The sequence below is a fragment of the Neomonachus schauinslandi genome, chromosome 4 (genome assembly GCF_002201575.2).
Source record: "Neomonachus schauinslandi chromosome 4, ASM220157v2, whole genome shotgun sequence".
NCBI lineage: Eukaryota > Metazoa > Chordata > Mammalia > Carnivora > Phocidae > Neomonachus > Neomonachus schauinslandi.
Window position 1 is genome coordinate 93,167,607 of NC_058406.1, and position 22,564 is coordinate 93,190,170.

The 22,564-nt window shown below is 45.2% G+C and overlaps 2 protein-coding genes across 2 annotated transcripts in view; both read left to right on the forward strand.

The window, feature by feature from the left end:
• The window catches only part of CTTNBP2NL (CTTNBP2 N-terminal like), a 51,892-nt gene extending 46,139 nt beyond the window's left edge, over positions 1–5,753 (forward strand). The window contains exon 6 of the mRNA XM_021690073.1: positions 1,614–5,753. Within this exon, the coding sequence (XP_021545748.1) occupies positions 1,614–3,080 (1,467 nt within the window). The 3' untranslated portion in view covers positions 3,081–5,753. The remainder of the gene's footprint in view (positions 1–1,613) is intronic.
• Positions 1–22,564, forward strand: part of CAPZA1 (capping actin protein of muscle Z-line subunit alpha 1) — a 220,456-nt gene that overhangs the window by 46,175 nt on the left and 151,717 nt on the right. The gene's annotated exons all lie outside the window — the stretch shown is intronic.

Genomic DNA, 22,564 nt, shown 5'->3' on the forward strand with positions numbered 1-22,564 from the left:
AATTTCTTAGACCCTTGAGTACAGAAAAAGAACAAGATGGTTTCTAAGTTTAGCAAATCTACGTTTTCATAGAATCTTTTTTTTTTTTTTTAAGATTTTTTATTTATTTATTTGAGAGAGACAGGGATAGCGAGAGAGAGCAGGAGCGGGGAGAGGAGGGAGAAGCAGGCTCGCCACCAAGCAGGGAGCCCAACACGGGGCTCGATCCCTGGACCGTGGGATCATGACCTGACCCAAAGGCAGACGCCCAACAGACTGAGCCACCCAGGTACCCCGCATAGAATCTTTTTTTGACAGAGCTCACTCACTGTGGGCCTGTCATCCCGTAGAACATACTTTGGGAACACTAGCTTCAAACTCTCAAGCATTTTGACTTGGGAATCCAGTAACAAATACATTTGACATCACAACCCAGTGTACAGACATACATAAACACATGCCTGAAACAAAAATCTCATGAAATTATATATAACCCTTACTGCTTACAATAGCCATTCATTTTTTTAAACTTTAATCGTGGCTCATGAGATTGGTTTCCTCATCCATTAATGAGTTTGAAAAACATTGACTAATAGGGTTCCATCAACCCTTTCCCTCTTGCTCAAGAGTTTCTGTGCCTTAAATAGGGTGGAAATAATAATTAAAATAGACTGCATTTGTGTAAAAAGCAGTTTATTTATGTATTTATTTTTAATTTAAATTCAATTAACATATAATATTAGTTTCAGAGGTAGAGGTCAGTGATTCATCGGTCTTCTATAACACCCAGCGCTCATTACATCACGTGCCTCCCCACCGCCGGCAACCCTCAGTCTGTTTTCTATGGTTAAGAGTCTCTTATAGTTTGTCTCCCTCTCCGGTGTCGTCTTGTTTTATTTTTTTCCTCAAAAGTACAGTTTTTTGTTTTTTTTTTTATTCTTATGTTAATCCCCATACATTACATCATTAGTTTTAGATGAAGTGTTCCATGATTCATTGTCTGTGCATAACACCCAGTGCTCCATGCAGAATGTGCCCTCCTCAATACCCACCACCAGGCTAACCCATCCTCCCACCCCCCTCCCCTCTAGAACCCTCAGTTTGTTTTTCAGAGTCAAAAGTACAGTTTAAATGCAACTATTTGTTTGTTTTTAAGACCAGAAAGAATGATTACTGAAACTTGAAAAGTTTTGTTTTCTTAAGAGTACACTTAGGATGATGAGCCCTGTCTTGTACCCCTGAAACTGACAGAACACTACGTTAACTATACTGGAGTTAAGATGAATAAATGAATAGTTTTGTTTTCATCCGCATTCATCACGAAACCCGCTGTGTGCGGCTTTCTATTATCAGTCCTGAGCGGTTCTGATCTTCTGACCCCTCTGCAGACCTGCAACACGGATTCCTGCCGCCAACAACGTTAAGAACTAGAAGTGCCTCCGAAATCAGCAGAGAAAGTTAAACCCTAGTGCGCACGTTCGGGTGGTAGGGGCTCCGATGCTTCGGAGATACGGGAGCTAAGCTCGCGGCGTGCGGGGCAGCCGTGCGCCAGACCAGAGCTCGCCGGGGTGTTTTGCAACCGCTCTCTTTGTGGTCTTATCCTAATCAGGCTGTCCGGTGGCATTCTCTTCCAGCTGGAATTTGAGAAGTCCCAGGTGAAAAAGTTCGAGAAAGAGCAGAAGAAGCTGTCCAGTCAGCTGGAGGAGGAGCGCTGCCGTCACAAGCAGCTGTCGTCCCTGCTGGCGCTCGAGTGCAGGAAAGCCACGGGCAAGGCGGCCGAGGAGGGGCAGAAGGCCGGCGAGCTGAGCCTGAAGCTGGAGAAGGAGAAGAGCCGCGCGAGTAAGCTCGAGGAGGAACTGGCGGCCGAGAGGAGGCGGGGCTTGCAGACCGAGGCGCAGGTGGAGAAGCAGCTGTCCGAGTTCGACATCGAGCGAGAACAACTGAGGGCAAAACTGAACCGAGAAGAGAACCGGACCAAAACCCTGAAGGAAGAGATGGAAAGCCTGAAGAAGATAGTGAAGGCTCTGGAGGCTTCTCACCTGCACAGCAGCCCTCCTGAGCAAGCGAGGAGGCCGGTGACCGTGTCGAAAGGCACGGTGACTGAGCCTCCCGTGCTGGTGTCTGTGTTCTGCCAAACGGAGAGAAGCCAGGGGAGCAGCGCAGCCAAGGTGAGCGCCGCCGGGCCGCCTGGTCCCGCCACTCCTGCTTACTCGTTCGCAAAAACCAACGGCCATTTGGAGCCAGAGGTACAGACTGCCAAGGAGCTGGTGGTAGGCAGCAGCGGCGAAAACCAAGTGCCTCCACGAGACAGGCCTGTGGGGTCGGCCCAAGAGAAAGCGGTGGAGAACGGCGGGTGTCCTGTGGGAATCGAGACTCCTGGCCCAGCACCTGCTCACCTCCCGTCCAGTGGGGGCTCCCTGTCTCCCAGCAGCACGGCCTCCTCCTCCCTCACATCCTCTCCTTGCTCCTCCCCAGTGCTGACTAAGCGCCTGCTGGGGTCCTCAGCCAGCAGCCCCGGCTACCAGTCATCCTACCAAGTGGGGATCAACCAGCGGTTCCAGGCGGCTCGGCACAAATTTCAGTCCCAAGCGGATCAGGACCAGCAGGCCAGTGGTGTGCAGAGCCCCCCATCCAGGGACCTGTCGCCCACCCTCATAGACAACTCTGCCGCCAAGCAGCTGGCCCGCAACACCGTCACTCAGGTGCTCTCCAGATTCACTAGCCAGCAAGGGCCGATCAAGCCTGTCTCCCCTAACAGCTCTCCCTTTGGCACAGACTATCGGAATCTGGCCAACGCTGCCAGCCCAAGAGGCGACGCCAGCCATTCCCCCACTCCAGGGAAAGTGTCCAGTCCGCTGAGCCCTCTGTCTCCAGGGATCAAGTCCCCCACCATCCCCAGGGCTGAGAGAGGAAACCCTCCACCCATCCCGCCCAAAAAGCCTGGCCTCACCCCTTCTCCATCCACCACCACTCCACTGACCAAAACTCATTCCCAGGCCTCCTCTTTGGCCACCACGGAAGACCTAGCCGTCAGCTGCTCTTCCACGGCTGTCGTGGCTAACGGCAAGGACGTGGAGATACTCCTGCCTACCAGCAGCTAGTCCCTCGCAGGAGTCTTCACGGCTGACATTCCACCAGATTTCGTCCAAGAGCTCGGAGTCCAACCATTGAGTCAGATCATGTTATTTATTTTGACAGTAGCTGAAACCATCTGTAGAGTCCATTTAGTGTATTTCGCCTTTTTGTATTTTTTTTAAGTAGAAACTGAGTCGTTTGGATTTTTATGCCTCACACCTTTGTACTGAAGCTGGAAGGGCACCTCAAAGACATCTCAAGCTCAGCAGTCACCATCTCGTTGTGATGGAGAAAGCTAATTGAGGACCAGGTGGTGATTTGCTGTCTATTTTGGGACTGGAATCGCTCAACACTCATTGTGAATTATGCAGAAGTGGTTCATGCAGATTTTTATTCCAGATGAACATGTCTCAAAAGTGCCTGAAATAAGACTGCCATGCGAATGTGATTCTGCAGCGAAAACACAAAATGGATCATCTAATTGCAGAAAATGAGATCCTCTGTGAATCCTGAATGTTAAAAAAACAACACTGCTTTTAAACCTCTTTTACTGTTTTTAATATAAGCTTTGGGTTCAGAAACAAGGCTGCGTCAGAAGGGGAATCCAAAGGTGGGTGTGACCTCACCACTGAGCTGAGCTCTATAGAGCCCTTGAGAAGCCCTCCCGGGCAGGAGGCAGTGGGGGGTGCTGATTTCCTCGTACTTCTGAAAAATTAAGTCACTCCCAGTTTCCCGCAGCAGTCCTTGAATAGAATGAAATCACATCTCCATTCAAAAAATGTCTTCAGGCGTCTACTCTTGTGTAAGGAACTTCTGATTCCAATTGCTATTACTTGAATAGGAAATGGTTACTCGTTCTGTATAAAAAGTTTTGCAACAGGATGAGATCTTTATTATGTAATCAAAAAGCAATAACTTAAGTTCATTGTCTCTGTAATATTATAAGTCAGAATTATATAGGTTTTACCAAATTGTTACACTTACTCTCGGAGCTGCCAGCACTTGGTGTATCTGTGCAACCAAATTAACTTTTCCCTAAATGGAAGTATACATAGATCTGTATAGATACACAGCCCTTTGCGTGTCTGACACACACACACTTAAACACATAAATATTAGTGTGATTGTATGTTTGGAGTTTGCAATAGAGCATAAAGGGTGAGTAGAAATGCACATTAAGATAACCTAACAGAGCAACTCAGTGTGGCTGGGACCCAGTCGGTCAAAGGAGGAATCTTGTCCATGGGGATGGGGGGGGCGGAAATTCCAGATGAAGTCAGGTCGTCAGCGTCCTAAAATGCCAGGGCCAAAAACCGCAGTGTCACAAAACCCAACTGGCCATCTAAATGACTGAAACAGGTCACTCAATCAAGTGCTGTAAGTCAGCTGGGACGGGGGAAGGCCTAGCAAACTGAAGTGCCTGAGCCCCCTCTGATAGGCAAGGGCCCCGGCTGTTCAGCCCCAGCTGCTTGTTGCCATGCAGTAGTGCTAGACCAGGTTACCAGCTCCTCAAATTTTTGTGAAATCCAAATTTTCATAGAAACATTCTCACTTTTAAATATCAAAACAGACTCAAAAACAATTTGAAACTGCTGGTTAAACACTTCTGCAGCTGGGTCTAGCTCACAAGCTGCCAAGTTGCAACGTCTTTCATTCTAGAAACTTCTGTCATTTCCATCATTGTGAGTTTGTGAGGCCAGACACCTCCCCTCTTTCCAACGTGTAGGCTAGTACAGCTGACAGAGGCCATAGGATATAAGGACGATCCCCACCTTCCAAACAAGACTCTGCAACCCAGCTCAGACAAGGTAGTTCTAGGACTTTGTGTCCACAGGGATGGAGAGGCCTTGGTGTCCTCTCATACATTCTCCCTAGCCAACACCTACCCAGCAGCCCTGTCCTCCTGCTGTAATTTAAATCTGTTTTCTCTTAATCCACTATGAATTGATGGGGGACGGGCCAGTGATGGAGATCAATGTATAAATCACAATTGGTGTCTCCAGGGCTTAGGGTTTGATTAAGGCCAATACATCAAAAATTAAAATACTCCTCATGCCCCAGGATGTCTACCAAATGGTGAACGGGGTATCTTATAAACTGCCCAAAGCAATCATGTATTAAACTTCATTCCCACGCACGGCCAAATGAAGTGATAAAACAGCTGACCTTCCTAAACAGGAGAGGGGCTACCATCCCAGTGTTATTACCTTCTTGCTTTAAATGGTAATCTTAAAATTTGCATTGTACTCTTCCCTTTGTTTCGGCATAGATATATATATATAGAGAGAGAGAGAGATACTATAAGGATGTTTATTTCTTAGGAAGTGCACTGAATAATGTATTTCTTTTACAGTGTAATATGGGGTGGGGAGATGCAAAAGAAATGTGTATTTTTGCTAGTTGCCTATCTTCTAAGATAAATAAGCACAATACTGCAATGGATCCAATAATCCAGCTAGGTATTATAGATTGGTATTTAAGTTTGCTGTAGATCGTGTGTGTGTGTGCTAAGTAAAAGTTCCATGATTCACAATTTTGGTACTAACCCATGTTGTGGATGCTAGATGGCTAGTCACCAGGTGCCGATGGATGCGCAGCGCATACCACAAGCATTAACTAGTCATTCTCATTTGTAAAGCCCAATGTGCCATGCAGAAGTCTTCATCCATTTTTATAGCAGACTACATTAAAACAAGTTAAATCATACTGTCTGGGGAAAATCTAATCTTGTTTGTACAAAGTGAAGGCTGTTGCACAACCGGGCCTGTTTTGTCTGGGAAGGAGCAGGTGTCGAGGGAGTACGCACACCCGTGGCTTTCGAAAACCAAGTGAAGTCAGTGACCTGTCCAGGTTAGACTCCAAAAGGAGCTGGGCTGTTGGTTCTTGAGAACCTTAGAGCTGGAGGAAGCCTTTGCGGTCATCCAGTCCTGGAGGGGTTTAAAGGGGTTCTGGGCCTTTTGAGAATCTAAGAAACGCTAGACTCCATCCCCAGAAAAATGGATATACTAACAGGCAAAATGTGGTTGATGGCTTCCCAGGATCCAAAGACCCTGAAGCCATCCATGATTCATGTACTCGAGCTGAAGAGTGCCTGATCTTGTCCTGCCCTTGCATTCTACAAGTGACTAATGTATCCCTTGTCTCCTAGTCCGGTGGTGAGGTGCGGCACTGTGAGCAAGTGCAAGCTGTAGGCAGACAGAAGCACCTGAGAACGCCTTTGATGTGCAAAAGATGTGGAGCCGGTGGGGATGTTTACATATGTCAAGTTTCCACCATTTAAGCCAGTTAATGATCATTTCAGCAAACACCGGGTACATCTGTTTTCCATAACAGCCTCACTGTCAGCAGTGCTGCCTTGTCTTCACAGTGCGGGTCCCTCATGCCTGGCGTGGGGTCTCCCCCTCTCCCCTCTCTGCGCCCAGAGCGCCCCTCTGTCCCACGGACAGTCCTGCAGGTCTCTTTGGCTCCACACCACGTCTCCGCCCTTCCTACCCTCTTGGATGTGGCCTCTTCTCTTCATTTAGTTGTAGAGATTGCTCTACCAGTCTTTGGGTCATTTTCTGGGTTATTTATACTGATGTGGGTGTTATCTAGGTGTATCTGTGGGACAGGTGAGCCTAGGATCCTCCTGCTCCGCCATCTTCCCCGGAAGGAGCCTTGTCAATTAATTTATATATATATATATATATATATATAATTAATTTATAAAGTGCTCTTCTGATGCTTGGTCCTTCAAACAACTTCAAATGTCTTGAAACGCTGGCTTCAAAATTGTATCTGTTCTCATGATCATGAGTCCAAAGTAGGCAATGAGCACTGTTCCATGGGAGTTATTTGTAAAACCAGATGAGAAAACTTGAGAGCACCCATCTGCTAGTGTTATCAATGGCCAATTCATTGGTAAAAGCAGAGGAGGAGAAAGGAGACTGGGGTAGTGGTTCTCAAACTTTACTGTAACCTGAGAAGCCTTCCAAAATAAGGACTCCTGAGAATTGGGCCTAGGGGCCGGCTGATGCAGGTGGCCTGAGGCTCCCATTTTGAGAAACAGCGCCTCACAGCCCTTACCTGTTCTTTCACAAGAACTTGCTCTTTGCCTCTGACCTGCGGAGATGTCTTAAACTCTTGAATCTGGTTTGCCGGAACCTCAATGATATTCAGAGCCAAGAGTGCTTACTTGGGTCCAAGCACCATATTATGTCCCCTGTGCAGATGAGATCGCTGAGGGCCAGAGGCTCGCACAAGGGCCCTTGGTAAGTGCCAGCCTGGATTGAAGTCCCCAGGGCTTCCCACTTTCCACTACTTGTGTTTCCTGGGTTCTCCTGAGGTGCCTGTCGGCCGTGCCCAGGCCCCAGCCCTAGGGAGTCTGATTCCGTAGCCCAAGTGAGGCTCTAGGTGAGTACCTGGGCTGATTCTTAGGATGGACCCGGTGTGAACCCTACAGGACACCACATTGCTCCTTCCACTCGCCCTAACAACCCCCCCCCCCCCCGCCCCAGGAGTGGATTCTCAGATCTAACCAATGCCAGGAGACCTTTATCAGGTCAGATAAGTTGAACAAAAACAGGGGCGCCTGGGTGGCTCAGTCCATTGAGCCTCCAACTCTTGATTTCAGCTTGGGTCAAGATCTCAGGATCTTGAGATCAAGCCTCATGTAGGGTTCCGAGCTGGGCGTGGAACCTGCTTGAGATTCTCCCTCCTCTCCCTCTGTCTCTCCCTATGGTAGCACACAGAGCTCTTGGTGGGCAGGAAAAAGTTACTAGAAAAGGAGCAAATGTCTTTTCTCCTCTTTCCAAAGCATTCTTTACCTGGGGTTCTGCAGTATCTCCCTGTGTTTGCATTATGTCTCAATTGGCTTGTCCTCGTCTTCGGATGTGGTCAGAGACAGAGGCACTAGGAGTCCCCAAGAATGCAGTGCTGTTTCATGTGGTGTGCGTTCTGCAAGGGCTTGGGGCTGGTGGAAGGAGCTCCCAGGGGCACAGCACTCTGCAAAACATTCCCCCAGTAACTTGTAGGGAAGACCTAGGAAAAGGCAAAGAGAGAAAGGACCGTCTTGCAAAAATACTGCATTCCCCATAAGCGTTCCCTCCTACCTTCAAAACCTCCATCAGCAAAAGAGAAAAATGAACATCAAGCTTTGGAAAGCGTCGAACGAGTCTGACTTCTGGGACACCTGCGAGTGACTTACTGCCTTGGAGGGATATAAAAGCAGCTTTGCCATTAGAGTGGGGAGCACAGGGGGTATCGTGTAGCTCTCCATGCCACTGTGAAGTGGTTGCCTCCACGAAATTACTAGGAAGTGTTGCAACAAGATCGGCCTTATCCCTGGGGAGTCAGTCACCTACTTAATTCGACAAGAGTCCAACAGACTAACCACACGGTAGACACTCAGATTCCATCAGAAATGGATTTAGGGGCGCCTGGGGGGCTCAGTTTGGCATCTGCCTTTGGCTCAGGTCATGATCTCAGGGTCCTGGGATCGAGCCCCGCGTTGGGGGGGGGGGCTCCCTACTCAGTGGTGAGTCTGCTTCTCCCTCTCTCCCTCTGCACCTCCCTCCACTCATGCTCTCTCTCTCTCTCTCACAAATAAATAAAATCTTAAGAAAAAAAAGAAACGAAGGATTTATTTCCGTAGCTGCCGGAAATGCTGACAGTAAACAGCCCTCGGCTATAGGCCCCTTCTAGGAATTGCCTGAACTGAAATTAACTTGACCAAGGTCACCTCTCCTTCAAGGGGCAGCTCATGTGCAAAGACTGATTGGCGTGCCGTATAAAGACCTGGCCCCAGGGCGCCTGGGTGGCTCAGTCCGCTAGGCGGCTGCCTTCAGCTCAGGTCATGATGTCAGGGTCCTGGGATCGAGCCCCGCATCCTGCTCTCTGCTCAGCGGGAAGCCTGCTTCTCCCTCTCCCTCTGTTCCTCACCCCCACCCCCTGCTCCTGCTCTCTCTCTCTCAGATAAGTAAAATTAAAAACCAAAACAAACAAACAAAAAAAACAGAAACAAAAAGACAAAAACCTGGCCTCCTGTCCCAAATCAAGGGAACACTGAAGGGTCATTCCCTGCTTCAAAACCCCTGTAGGGTTGGCTGAGCTCTCTACTGAGAGACTCCCACAGCTCAGCCTTCCCTCCCTTTTTCCTCCCCTCTGTCGGTTCTGGTGGAAGCCAAGGGTACACCCCTGGTAAGCCTCCCGCTTCCCAATCTCCGTCTCACACTCTCTTGTGTTCCTTCGGGCCGTGATTAAGGCCTCTCAAGGAGGGCAGGCACATTTTCGGAGTATTTATGTGGTGCCCTTCCGTGTTACTTCCTTTAAACAACACAGCTACTCGGGGAGCAGTGATTCTTTCTCGCCCCCTGAGGTAAATCAGGGCCGCCTGAGGCCCACAGCAGAGCAGGGCTGAGAGCTGGTGACACGGCTCGGATTCAGACCGGCCCCCGTTCGGCCCTCAAGTCCACTCCCCTTCCCCTGGCCACACGACAGTCAAAACGGTAATAATACATTTGGGGAGTTAGGAGTAGTCGCTTACTGTCAGTCATGCACCTAAGTACGAAGCCCCTGGGATTACTGGAGTAAGCCTGGAGCCTCTCAGCAGGAACAGGACCCCGAAGGCATGAGGGTTTTGGTGAAGAAGAAGGAGAAAGACGACTTGCCGACCCACCTGGAGTCCTCAAATGTCAGAGCTAGCAGAAAGCTCAGACACCGGACATGGCCCCTTCCCACCCTGGGTTCTAGCTCTGACCTGTTACAGGTTAGGAGAACAAGGCCCAAGCTGACAGGCCTCGTGAATGGCAGAGCCCAGGCTGTCTCCTCGGCCCGCACTGACCGCTCCTCCCAGCGCTGACCTGGAACCAAGAAGTCCTCCTCTCACCGGCCTCTCTACAACGGCCGGGCTTTGGTCTCGTTCACCTGGGCTGCCCCGCATTCCCAGCCTCATCCTCTGCCCACCGGCCTCGGGCTGCCTGCCGTACTTGTTGCCACAAAAATCCCGTCCTCAGGTCCCTGGACCGGTTTGACAGCTGAGGTGAGGCGGGGCGTGGGGAACCGGGAGAGCTTCTGTCCCCGGGCTGTGCTACCATCTGTCTAGCATCAGCTCCGGGAAGCTCTTACTCATGAGGCCTGCCTTGCTCTTCGGGTGTGGACAAGAAGCCGCGGAAGCCACCAGCATCTCTGTGCCCCGCGCCTGCGAGTCTGACCTGCCCGTGGAGGTGGGGGCGGCTGAATGCTTGGAGACAGAGACCCTCCGCCTCTGGTCCTCCTTCCCCACCTGAACTCCGAACACAGAGCTCTCCCAGGAGAGGCCTTTGGCATTCCCAAAAGACTTGCCCATCTCCCTTCTGTGCGGTACCCACTCTCCCACTCCCCCGGGGCACCCAGCCCAAAGCAGAGCCTTCCAGAACGCGTGGGGCCTCAGAGCAGACAGGGTGTCCTCAGGGTGGTAGGGTGGTTTAGAGCGGCGACCACAGCACACAGGCCCCTTCTTCAGCCCCAGCGTGTTTTCCTTCCCCTGTGTCTTGGTGAGTCAGCACCATGGGGCCACACACAAGGCTCCTATTCAGGGCTCATTTTCCTTCTGCTCTCACTCAGATCTTGGCATCTCCCTCCCTCCCTCCCTCTCTTTCTCTATGTGGGCCTTATTCTCGCCATGGGAAAGCTATGCGCCCTGCCCTGTGCCTTCCCCTTTCCCCAGTACCACGGCGCATTGCCCCCCTCCCCCAGCCACATGCGCCCACATTCCTCATCCTCGCCTTCTGGGTGTTCGCAGGCCCAGCTGGACACAAATGTAAAGGCGGCAGAACAAAACAGACACGTCAAACTGTTAAATCCTCCATCGCATATTTTCAACCGTGGTTTGTTGCTGCTGGCTCTGTGCAGGCCCTGAGCTATGTTAATCACACACACACACACACACACACACACACACACACACACACACACACACGCTGGGCGTGTGGGCCCTCTAGTCACCATGTGTTTATTAAGAACCGACTCCGCGTCAAGCCTCATGCTAACGGCTGGAATCTACACTCTGTCGGGAGAACAAGTCTCGCACATGTGACATCTCGGGCCAGCGCTGGGATGGACGCAGCAGGTGCCCCCCAGTGGGCGACGGGGCCCGACGTGCCTAAGAAGTTCAGCAGAGCCGGGAAATCTCCGGGTCGAAGGCACCGGATTTAAATACACCGAAGGGCGCAGGATGCGGGTTTGTGATGACAGGGGCGTGTGTACGCAGTACGTAGCACGGAGAACACGGGGATGCAAAAGCTAGTGCAGAACAAGGGCTCGGTCATGGCCTGTGTAGCCTTGGGCAACGCACTGAAAATGAAGCTCCGCCGGCCTCCCGCTGACGGTTTTGCGAGAATCCGGTGCAATGACGCGAGCAAGCGCCCGGCCCCCGGTGAGCACCCGGCGGAGGCCTCGCCGCCTTGGCGGGGAGCGGCGGCGGGTGAAAGGGCGCTCCCCCCGCCGGCGCGTCTGGCCGGGAAGCTGGGGGGCTCCCCCGCGGGGCGGCTCCCGGCCGCCGGCAGCCCCGCCCTCGGTCGGAAAGCTGAGCCGCTGGCGCCCCCTGGCGTTTGAGTCGCTGTGCTTCTCCGGGTAAGGACGGGGCCTTGCAGTCGGGAACGGACCCGCGGGACAGCCGCGGGCGCGAGCAGGGGTGCGTCCCTCCGGGGGGCCCGCGCTCAGCCGCCTCCCCGATGGGGAAGGCCTCAGCCCCCGGCCGCAGTCCCCGCGTGCGGCACGGGTGGAAGCCCGAACTAGCGAGAGGGGAGAGAATAACGGCAGCCGCCTCGCAGGACGGTTGGGAGCCTTAACTGAGCCGATCCAAGACCGCAGACTCGTCAGGGCACGCGTACGCCCTGGGCAAGCGATAGCTGGTAGCGTCTGTAGCTCCGAGAACACTGACCGGTGATACTGTAAGAACAGGAAGAAGCCGTGGCAGCACGGTGAATTCCCGGGGGAGTCAGCAATGGTCACACACAGGCAGTGACACGTGTCCCGGTCTTCAAGGAGGGGGAGATGCTCTCAAGCGAAGAAGGGGATGAAGGACATTCCAAGGAAGGAGAAGAACGTTTGCAACGCACTGAGTTGCCCGTGGGCATGGTGAGAAGCCTGGGGTGGGAGTGCGGATCTGCAGAAGAAAATAGGAAGAGGAAAGGGGAGGGTCTGCCCAGGGAAAGAATTTGGACTCTATCTGGTGAACCGCTGGGAGCCTGAACCTGAGGCATCATGAGCAGAAACAGTTACACATGAAGCTAATGAAGTTTAAGCTTCAAGGACCGTCACTGATATGGCCCCTTCCCAACCCTGAAGAGCCCAAGGAATGTGTCCACGTGGTCAAATGTTTTTATAAAATTTGCAAAAGTAAGATAACTGCAATCAGTTAAGACTGCTGTCTCTCTGGGCGTCTGGGTGGCTGAGTCGGTTAAGCGTCTGCCTTCGGCTCAGATCATGATCCCAGGGTCCTGGGATGGAGCCCAGCATCTGGCTCCCTGCTCAGCTGTGAGTCTGTTTCTCCCTCTCCTTCTCCCCACCTCCCCCACCACTTGTGCTCTCTCTCTGTCAAGTAAAATCTTAAAAAAAAAAAAAAAAAAAAGACTGCTGTCTCTCTTTTTTCTGACTTCTCCTACATCGTATTTTCCCCCATGTTGGGTGACCTTGGAATGGTGGCCACAAGCATTTTTGGAATTCATCTAAAGGGGACTATTTTTAAGTGAAATACATTTATGTGGTTTGTAGTCACTTCCATGTAGAGCTGAGTTTTTGCTAGCCATCCCGGTGTAGGAATGGCTTCCAGGAATGCTCCGATCATCATCATGCTGCCTCACTTGGCATGATGTGAAGCACTAGCGCCGAAGGTTGTATTGCTATTGATATATCCTAGAGCACCTGGCACTAGAAGGAAAGTGAGAAGTGGAGGGGAAAGAAGGTTTTAAATGAATGGAGTCAGAAGCTGGTCTCTAGAAAAGTCATCCAGTTATTGGATGTGTCAAATCATAATGGGCAATTAATTTCTTGTCAATGTCTAATCAAAACAAAATTTCTCTCTTGTCAGGAAAATATTTAATAATGCAATGCACGCAGTTATAAATGCACCATAAATATGAAGATATAATCACAGAGTATGGAGTCAATTTAATTTTAAAGAGTTCTGCTTCTGACCAAGATGGAAAAACAGGGAGTGGCTTTATGCTCCCACCTACAACACCTAAACACTGAGTAAAATACATTAAACAACAATTTTCAAGACATTGGACTTTAGGCAAAAAAGGACTGAAATGGGAAACCAACAAAGTGGGTCCTATGATGGTCCCAGCAGTGAGGGGTAATCGAGGAATGGCCTGGCAATCTCCCTAAGTTGAGATAATGCCGGCGGGAGGGAGAGAGGAGTATTGGAGACAGGAGAGCTGCAATGAGAGACCTCTCCAGAGATCTTCAGAGGCCCCCTACTAGAATCTTCAACTGAATACTAATCGACATATGCATGTAAGGAAACCACCCAAAAGGATTAGATGGAACAATACTCAGAGCTCATGTGGGACTAGTAGTTTCTGTTCTCAGCAGCCAGAATAACAAATCTCACAATTCGCAGAATATTGGATAGAGTGCCCAAAAGGTTTTTGTCTCTATGGTGGGCCAAAATTAACCCTAGAGTAGGTGCTACTCTGCTGCTCCCACCTAAGAAAAAAAGTTTAAAAGCAAGCCTCAAGTGCTTGATTCAGCAGCACTTACACTAAAAAGTGTAACTAAAAGTTAAAAATCGCAATGTCTAGCATTCAGTAAAAAATTGCTAGGCATGCAAAGAAGCAGAAAAATATGGCCCATAATTAGGAGACAGATCAATCAATTGAAAATTAGCCAAAAATGACACATTATTAGACAATTATATTAAAACAGCTATGTTAACTGCATTCCATATGCTGAAGGAGATAAAAGAAAGATGGAGTTTGTTAACGATACGAAAGACATGGAAAAGATCCAAATCAAACTTCTAGAGATGAAAACCACACTACCTGAGATGAAAAAAAAAAAAAAATGGACGGTATTTTTTTTTTAAGATTTTATTTATTTATTTGACAGAGAGACACAGCCAGAGAGGGAACACAAGCAGGGGGAGTGGGAGAGGGAGAAGCAGGCTTCCTGCTGAGGCGGGAACCCAATGTGGGGCTAGATCCCAGGAGCCGAAGGCAGACACTTAACGACTGAGCCACCCAGGTGCCCCAAATTGGATGGTATTAACAGCAGATTATACATTATAAAAGAAATGATCATTAAACTTGAAAAAATAGCAATAAAAACCATCCACAGTGAAACATAGAACATTTAAAAAAAAGATTTTTAACGATGAACAGAATACCAATGAGCTTTAAGACAAATTCAAGCGACCTAATATAAGTTTTATTGGAGCCCCTGAAGGAAAATATTTGAACAACTAATGGCCAAATTTTTCCAAGTTTGATGAAAATTATAAGCCCACAGACAGAAAAATGTAAATGTGCCCTCAGCACAAGAAACCTAAAGGAAAACACACCAAGGATCCTCATAATCAAACTTTTTAAAACTAGCGATAAAAAGAAAACCTTCAAAACAACTGGAGAAAAAAAACCCATATTATATATAGATGAACTCGACTAAAAATAACGGCAGACTTCTCAAGTGTAACAATATAATCCTAAAGAGAGTGGGGCAATAGCTGTAGAGTGCTGAGGGAAAAAACTGTCAACCTAGAATTCTACTCCTAGTGACAATACCTTCCAAAAGTGAAGGCAAAATACTTTTCTTAGACATGCCCAAGGCAAAAGAGTTCATCACTGTCAGACTTGTGCTACAAGAAATATTAAAGAGAATACTTCAGGCAAAAGGAAAATGATACTAAAAATCTGTATCTACACAAAGGGATGAAGAACACTAAAAATGGTACCTATGTGGGTAAATATAAAAGATAATTTTTCTTATTCTTTAAATCTCTTTAAAAATTCATTGTCGGTGGAGGGGGGGCCTGGGTGGCTCAGTCAGTTAGGCTTCTGCCTTCAGCTCAGATCATGATCCCAGGGTCCTGGGATCGAGCCCCACATCAGGCTCCCTGCTCAGCGGGGAGCCTGCTTCTCCCTCTCCCTCTGCTGCTCCCCCTGCTTCTTCTCTCTCTCTCTCAAATAAATAAATATCTTTTTCAAAAATAAAAATTCATTGTGGGATTTACAACATATAAGTAAAACGTATGACAACAAGTGCACAAAAACAGGGAGAGGAGAAATGGAAGTATACTTCTGTAAGATTATTATTATACTATACATGACTCAACATATCACGTGACACTAGAGCACATGAAGCTAGATCACATGAAGTTAAATATGTATACTGTAGACCTTAAAGCAATCACCAAAAACCAAAACAAAGTTCAAAGAGAACAAAAGAGATAAAAAGTCATAAAACATACTCAATTCAAAACAAGGAAAAAGAGGAGCAAAGAACAGATGATAGAAAAATAGCAATGTTGACTTAAAACCAGCCATCTCAATAATCACTTAAAATGAAATGGTCTAAACAACCCAACAAAAGGCAGAGATCATCAGTTCGTATTAAAAAGCAAGACCTGCCTACAAAAAATCCACTTTCAATATAAGGATACAAATAGGGTAAATTGTTTTAGAATACTCCAACCAAATGCAGTAGAATACATAATATTTTTGAGTACCCACAGAATATTTACCTGATAGATCATTAACGTGTCTGGATAAAATTAAGAGGATTTAAATCATACAAAGCAGGTTCTCTGACTACAATGGGATGAAATTAGAAATCAACAACAGAAAAGTATCTGGAGAATACCCAAATATTTGAAAAACAACACACTCCTAAATAGCCCATGGGTCAATGAAGAAATAAAAAAAAAAATTAAAAATATTTTAATACAAAAGAAAATGAAAAGGCAACATATTGATATTTGTGGGACACAGATAAGGCAGTACTTAGAGGGAAAATTATAACACTAATGTCTATATTTTAAAAGGAAGAAAGGATTCAGTCAATTAAAACAGGGGTGCCTGGGTGGTTCAGTTGGTTAAGCTTCCAATTCTTGATTGCAGCTCAGGTAATGACCTCAGGGTGCTGGGATCAAGCCTGTGGCAGGCTCCATCTCATCAGGGAGTCTGCTTGAGGATTTCTCTCCCCTTGCCCCTCCCCCAACTCACGTGCTCGCACGCACGCGCGCGCACACTCTCTCTCTCTCTCTCTCTCAAATAAATTCTTCTAAAAATAAAACAGAAAAAGTAAGCACAAGAAAGGAAAGTATAAAAATCACAGCAGAAATCAGTAAAATGGAAAACAAAAACGACAGAAAAATCAATGAAACCCAAAGCTGGCTCTTTAAGATCAATAAAATTGCAAACCTAGAGCCAGAATGATCAGAAATAAAAGAGAAAACATTCAGGTGCAAATATAAGGAAGGAGAGGTGCCATCACTACAGAATGCACAGATGTTAAAAGGATAATAAGGGAATATTATGAGCAATTTTATGTCAATAAATTCAATAACTTGTATGAAATGGAAAATTACTTGAAATGCACAAATTAGCAAAACTCCCTCAAGAAGAAATAGGTAATGTGAACAGCCCTGCACAAATCAAAGAAATCGACTTCTTAGTTTAAAACTTTCCCACCAAGGAAAACTCTAAGCTCACATGGTTTTATTGGTGAATCTTAAAAACATTTAAAGAAAAAAAAAAAGAATTCTACAAAAACTCTTCCAGACTATTGAAGAGGTTGAAACACTCCCCAGCTAACTCTATAAGACCAAGCAGTAATATGACAAAAGAAAGCTACAAACCAACAGCCCTCATAAACAAAGATGCAAAAATCTTTAAAAATTTTTAAGAAACCAAATCCAATAATACATAAAAATACATAATGACCAACTGGGGTTATCTCAGGAATGCAAAATTGGTTTAACATTTGAAAGTCAATCAATGTAATGCACATATCAACAATTCAAAAAGAAAACTGTATGATCAGGTCAATATTCCCAGGTGATACAATTCTGGATACTGGAGAATTCCACAATGAAAGACTTTTCTGATCAACATCATGAAGATTACTTAAAAATCTCAAAGGCTTATAAGCCCAAGTTTGTTGCTACATTACCACACTTACCGAGTATGTTTTCTGGAAGAGTAACTTTCATAAAGTTTACTCTCAGGGAAAAGAATATTTTGGAATGTGACTATTGTAATTATCCATCGGATCCAATGTCTAGTGCCATTGGTAACTTATAATCATGTCCCAGCATTTGGTTTTGAAAAAAATAAATGCAGAATTTTTTGAGTGAAAAAAAATAGATTCAGGAAAAGCATTTGACAAAATCCAACATCCATTTCAGGTTAAAAAAAAAAAAACAACTCATCAAACCAGAAATAGAAAGGAACTTCCTCAACCTGATAGTGGAAGGGAGAAACCTACAGCTTACATCAAATTTAATTATGAAAGACTAAATGCTTTTCCCTAAATTAGGGATAAGGCAATAATACCCATATTCTATGAACATTATGCTGGAAGTACTAGCCATTGCAGTAAAACAAGAAAAAGGAACAAAAGATAGCCAGATTGGAAAGAGAGATGTAAAACTGTCTTTATTTGCAAACCTAGTGTTAAGTATAAAATCTAATAGATTCTATTTTTTTCATTCACTTTTTAAAAATTTTCAGTTATCTCTACACCCAACATGGGGCTCAAGCTCACAACCCTGAGACCAAGAATCACATGCTCTACCAACTCAGCCAGCCAGGCACCCCTAATGGATTCTATTGTTTTAAAAAAGAAAATGATACTAGAACTAATAAGTGAGTTTAGCAAGGTTGCAGAACAGAAGATATTCTTTATTCTTTATACTAAAAATGGAAATAGAAATTAATAAGCAATACCACTTATAATAGCATTAAAATTTTAAAATACTTAAGGATAAATTCAACAAAACATGTGCAAGACTTGTACTCTGAGAACTACAAAACATTGCTGAGAGAATCTGAAGAAGACCTAAATAAATGGAAAGATATACTGAGTTCATGGACCGGAAGACAATATTGCTAAGACATTAATTCTCCCCAAATCGCTCGATAGATTCACAATGCAATCCCAATCAAAATCTCAACAGCCTTTTTTGTAGAAGTAGATAATTCTAACTTTATTTTCAATGTGAAGAGCTTTACATAGTCAAAACAACTTTGAATAATAAGAGCAAAATTGGAAAATGTCACTATCTGGTTTTGAGACTTCTTATAAAGCCACAGTAATTAAGAGAGTGTGGTACTGGCATCAAAATAAACAGATTAATGGAACAAAATAGAGAGCCTAGAAATAGATTCTCAAATATGTAATCAGGTGATTTTTTTTTTTTTTTTTTACAAAGGTGTAAAAGCAATTCAGTGAAGCAAGGATAGTCTTTTCAACAAATGGTGCTGGAAAATTGGATATCTGTATGCAAATAACAAACTTTGATCCATACTTCACACCATATACAAAAATTAGCTGAAGATATATTGAACACTTACATGTAAAACCTAATACCATAAAACATCTAGAAGAAAACACAAGACAATGCCTTCGTGACCCAGGGTTAGGCTAAGGTTTCTTAATATGTTGCCAAAAGCACTATCCATACAGAACAAATTGATAAATTGGACTTTATCAAAATAAAAAGCTTCTGCTCTTTGAAAGACTTTTTTAAGAAAATGGAAAGATAAGTCATTGACTAGAAAATGGGTTTTCAAGTCACATATCTAATAAAGGACTTATATCCAAAATATATAAAGAATTCTCAAAACCCAGTAATAGGAAAACAAACAACCCAATAAAAAGTGTGGAAAATATTTGACTAGATACTTCAAAAAAGAAGACATACAAGAGGCAAATAAGTACATGAAAAACTGTTCAACATCAGTAGCCATCAGGGAGATGCAAATGAAAAACCACAATGAGATAACACTACATACCTATTAGAATGGCTAAAATTAAAGTGACTCTCGGGTGCCTGGGTGGCTCAGTTGGTTAAGCGACTGCCTTCGGCTCAGGTCATGATCCTGGAGTCCCTGGATCGAGTCCCGCATCGGGCTCCCTGCTCTGCGGGGAGTCTGCTTCTCCCTCTGACCCTCCTCCCTCTCATGCTCTCTGTCTCTCATTCTCTCTCTCGCAAATAAATAAAATCTTAAAAAAAAAAAAATCCATGTTTAAAATAAATAAATAAATAAATAAAAATAAAGTGACTCTCCATACTAAGTGCTGATAAGGACATAGGGCAACTGGAACTGCTCAAAGACTATAAGTAGTACAACTACTTTGGAAAATAGTTTGGTAGTTTCTTTAAGAGTTAAACATACACCTGCCTATCATACCATTCAGCCATTCCACTCCAACATATTTACACAAAAGAAATGAAAGTATATGCCTATACAGAGATTGTAAAATAATGTTCATAGCAGTTTTGTGTAGTGACCAAAAACTACAAATTACCCAAATACCTATATTTGGATAACTATCCATTTGAATGGATAAACTGTGGTATATCCATAAAATGAAATACTTCTCAGCGATTAAAAAGAATGAAGTATCAATAAATGCAACAACATGAATGAATCTCAAAATAATTATGTTGCCCAAAAGAAGACAGGTAAAAAGGAGCGGGGGGGAGGAAGACAGAGAGAGGAACCAAGTGGAAACAAGGTCTCAAGGCTCTCAAGGCAGCGAAGGAGAAGCTTTTGAAGAAGTATGGGGCCTGCTTTCAGTAATAAACTATGGAAAGGTCAATCAAGGCAAATACAGGATGAAAATGGGCCACAAAACCCAGCAATTAGGAGGCATTTTGTGATGATACTGAGAACAATTCCAAATATAATTTTGGGTACTGAAACCAGATTATGGAAGATTAAGAAATAAAAAGGGCGCCTGGGTGGCTCAGTTGGTTAAGCGACTGCCTTCAGCTCAGGTCATGATCCTGGAGTCCCGGGATGGAGTCCCGCATCGGGCTCCCTGCTCGGCAGGGAGTCTGCTTCTCCCTCTGACCCTCCTCCCTCTCATGCTCTCTGTCTCTCATTCTCTCTCTCTCAAATAAATAAATAAAATCTTTAAAAAAAAAAAAAAAGAAAGAAATAGAAGTTACAAAAATTAAGATGGAAAAAAATGGCGTTCTCCTTAATGGAGAGTGCAGACTGTGTTTTCATGAAGTTTAGTGGTTAAGGAAGAAGTTTAAAAAAATTGGAGTTTACTTATAGACCAGGAGTACCTGGCTAAGGGACAGAGACAGATTGACTCATGACATGGAAAAAATAAAAGACCTTGAACCATATATAAAATCCAATCTAGATGGAATAAAAACTGAAGTATAACATTAAACTATAATGCTATCTGAAGAAAATGTAAAAAAATTATTTTGTGATCCTTGGATAATGAAGACTTCTCAAGTAAAACCCAAGAAGTATAAAACCATGAGGTAAAAATGGATAGGTCTGACTACATCAAAATTAAGGATTTCTGTTCAATAAAGAACACAATAGATAAGATTAGCAGACAGTTACACTCAGAGGAGATAGATGCAACATCTAAAATTGTCATGGAGATATTAAAACATACAAAAAACTTCTACAACTCAGTAAGAAGGCTGGAAGCTGAGTAGAAAAATGGGCAAATGGGCAATTCACAGAAAAGAAATCCCAATTATGTACAGTCAAATTCACTGATAAGACATATGCACATTTAAACTACAATAAGGGGCGCCTGGGGGGGCTTAGTCAGTTAAGTGTCCAACTCTTGATCTCAGCTCAGGTCTTGATCTCAGGGTCGTGAGTTCAAGCCCCGCATTGGGCTCCACACAGCATGTGGAATCTACTTGGAAAAAAAAACCCACTACAATGAGACGCAACTTTATAAAATAAGTAATATCAAAAGGTTGAAAAAGATCACCGGTTGTCAAGTACAAGAAAAAATGGGAATTCTCATTCCCCACTGGTAGAGTGGAAGTTAATGGTGAAATTAAGCATCCTGAAACCCAGGAATCCTAGATAAATATGCACACTGAAAGGTCATGTATGAAGACGTTTGGGAAGGCGGTCATTGTGATAGCCTGGGTTCAAGGTACTTAGATGTTTATCACTGGGAGAATGGATAAGTAAAATATGACAAATGTTCATTATGGAATACAATGCAATGCTTAGGAGCAGTGAACTACACATATCTACACACCAACAAGAACAGATACTTTTTTAACATAATAGTGTGGAAAAAATAAAAACGAAAGAGGTCTAAGATTAGTCGCATTATTGTTCTCAGCAATTCACTCTCTTCACTGTGACAGGATTATCCATCCCACCTATTGGATGAAACTTGCAGTGACAATGTTCGCAACAGGTACACCTCCTCATCCCGGGGTTAGGATTAGATATGACTGGTGGGATCAAATGCCAAGTCCAAGCTGAAGTTTTAAGAAGCATTACCATTGCTGCCAATTCCTTTGCTGTTTTCTTTTGCAAGAGAATAGCATGTCCATCAAAAGGCTGGATCGTGGATCCTAAAGTGAGAATATGGAGGTAGAGAACTTCAACCTCCAACCCACGATCACTAACATGTAATGTGAGCAAGAAATAAATGTTGTCATAAGCCACTGAGATTTTAGACTTGTTACTTCGGCAAACCTGACTCATACAAGGTCTGTATCACAGTACTATCTATAAAAATTAAAAACAAGGAATACACACACAAACAACACATAAGGACACATACATATCCGAGGGCATATTTCAGTCACATTAGAGCAGATGCCTATAAAACAGGGTAAGGGAATAGGAGTGGGGAATGGGATAAGGGGATAAAGAAACAGACAAGTTTGATGGTGGTCACGTGTTAAGAATTGAGGAGGAGGAGTAACCCAAAAGACAATAAGAAGCTCTGGAGCTGGGAGTAACTGTTGGAGGGAGGTCTCAGGGGGGTTGGGAGAGAAGGGAATCCAAGTAGAGAAGATCAGCCTTGGAATCCCCAGTTCATTCTGACAGAGACGCTGAGAGAAGTCCTGGTAAGGAATTCAGTTTTCAAGGTAACCTGTAGCAAAGCTGTTCTGCCACATGTGAGTGAGGAAGGGGGCTTGAAGAGAGAGATACGAGAATAAGAATTTCCTTTGTTCTCAAATAATTTATGCTTTTTTAAAGATTTTATATATTTATCTGAGAGAGAGAGCATAAGCAGGAGGAGGGGCAGAGGGAGAGGGACAAGCAGACTTCCCACTGAGCAGGGAACCCAACGTGGGGCTCAATCCCAGGACCCCAAGATCATGACCTGAGCTGAAGTCAGACGCCCAACCAACTGAGCCACCCTAGTGCCCCCAAGAACTTATATTCTTAGAGAAAAGACTATATTGACATTCTCCATGCCTGACATGCTCATTTCCCCATTTTTGTGTATCAAATCCTACCCATCTCTGAAGGCCTAGGTCAAAATCTACCTCTTCCAGAAAGACCTCCCTGAACTCCAACACCCCTCC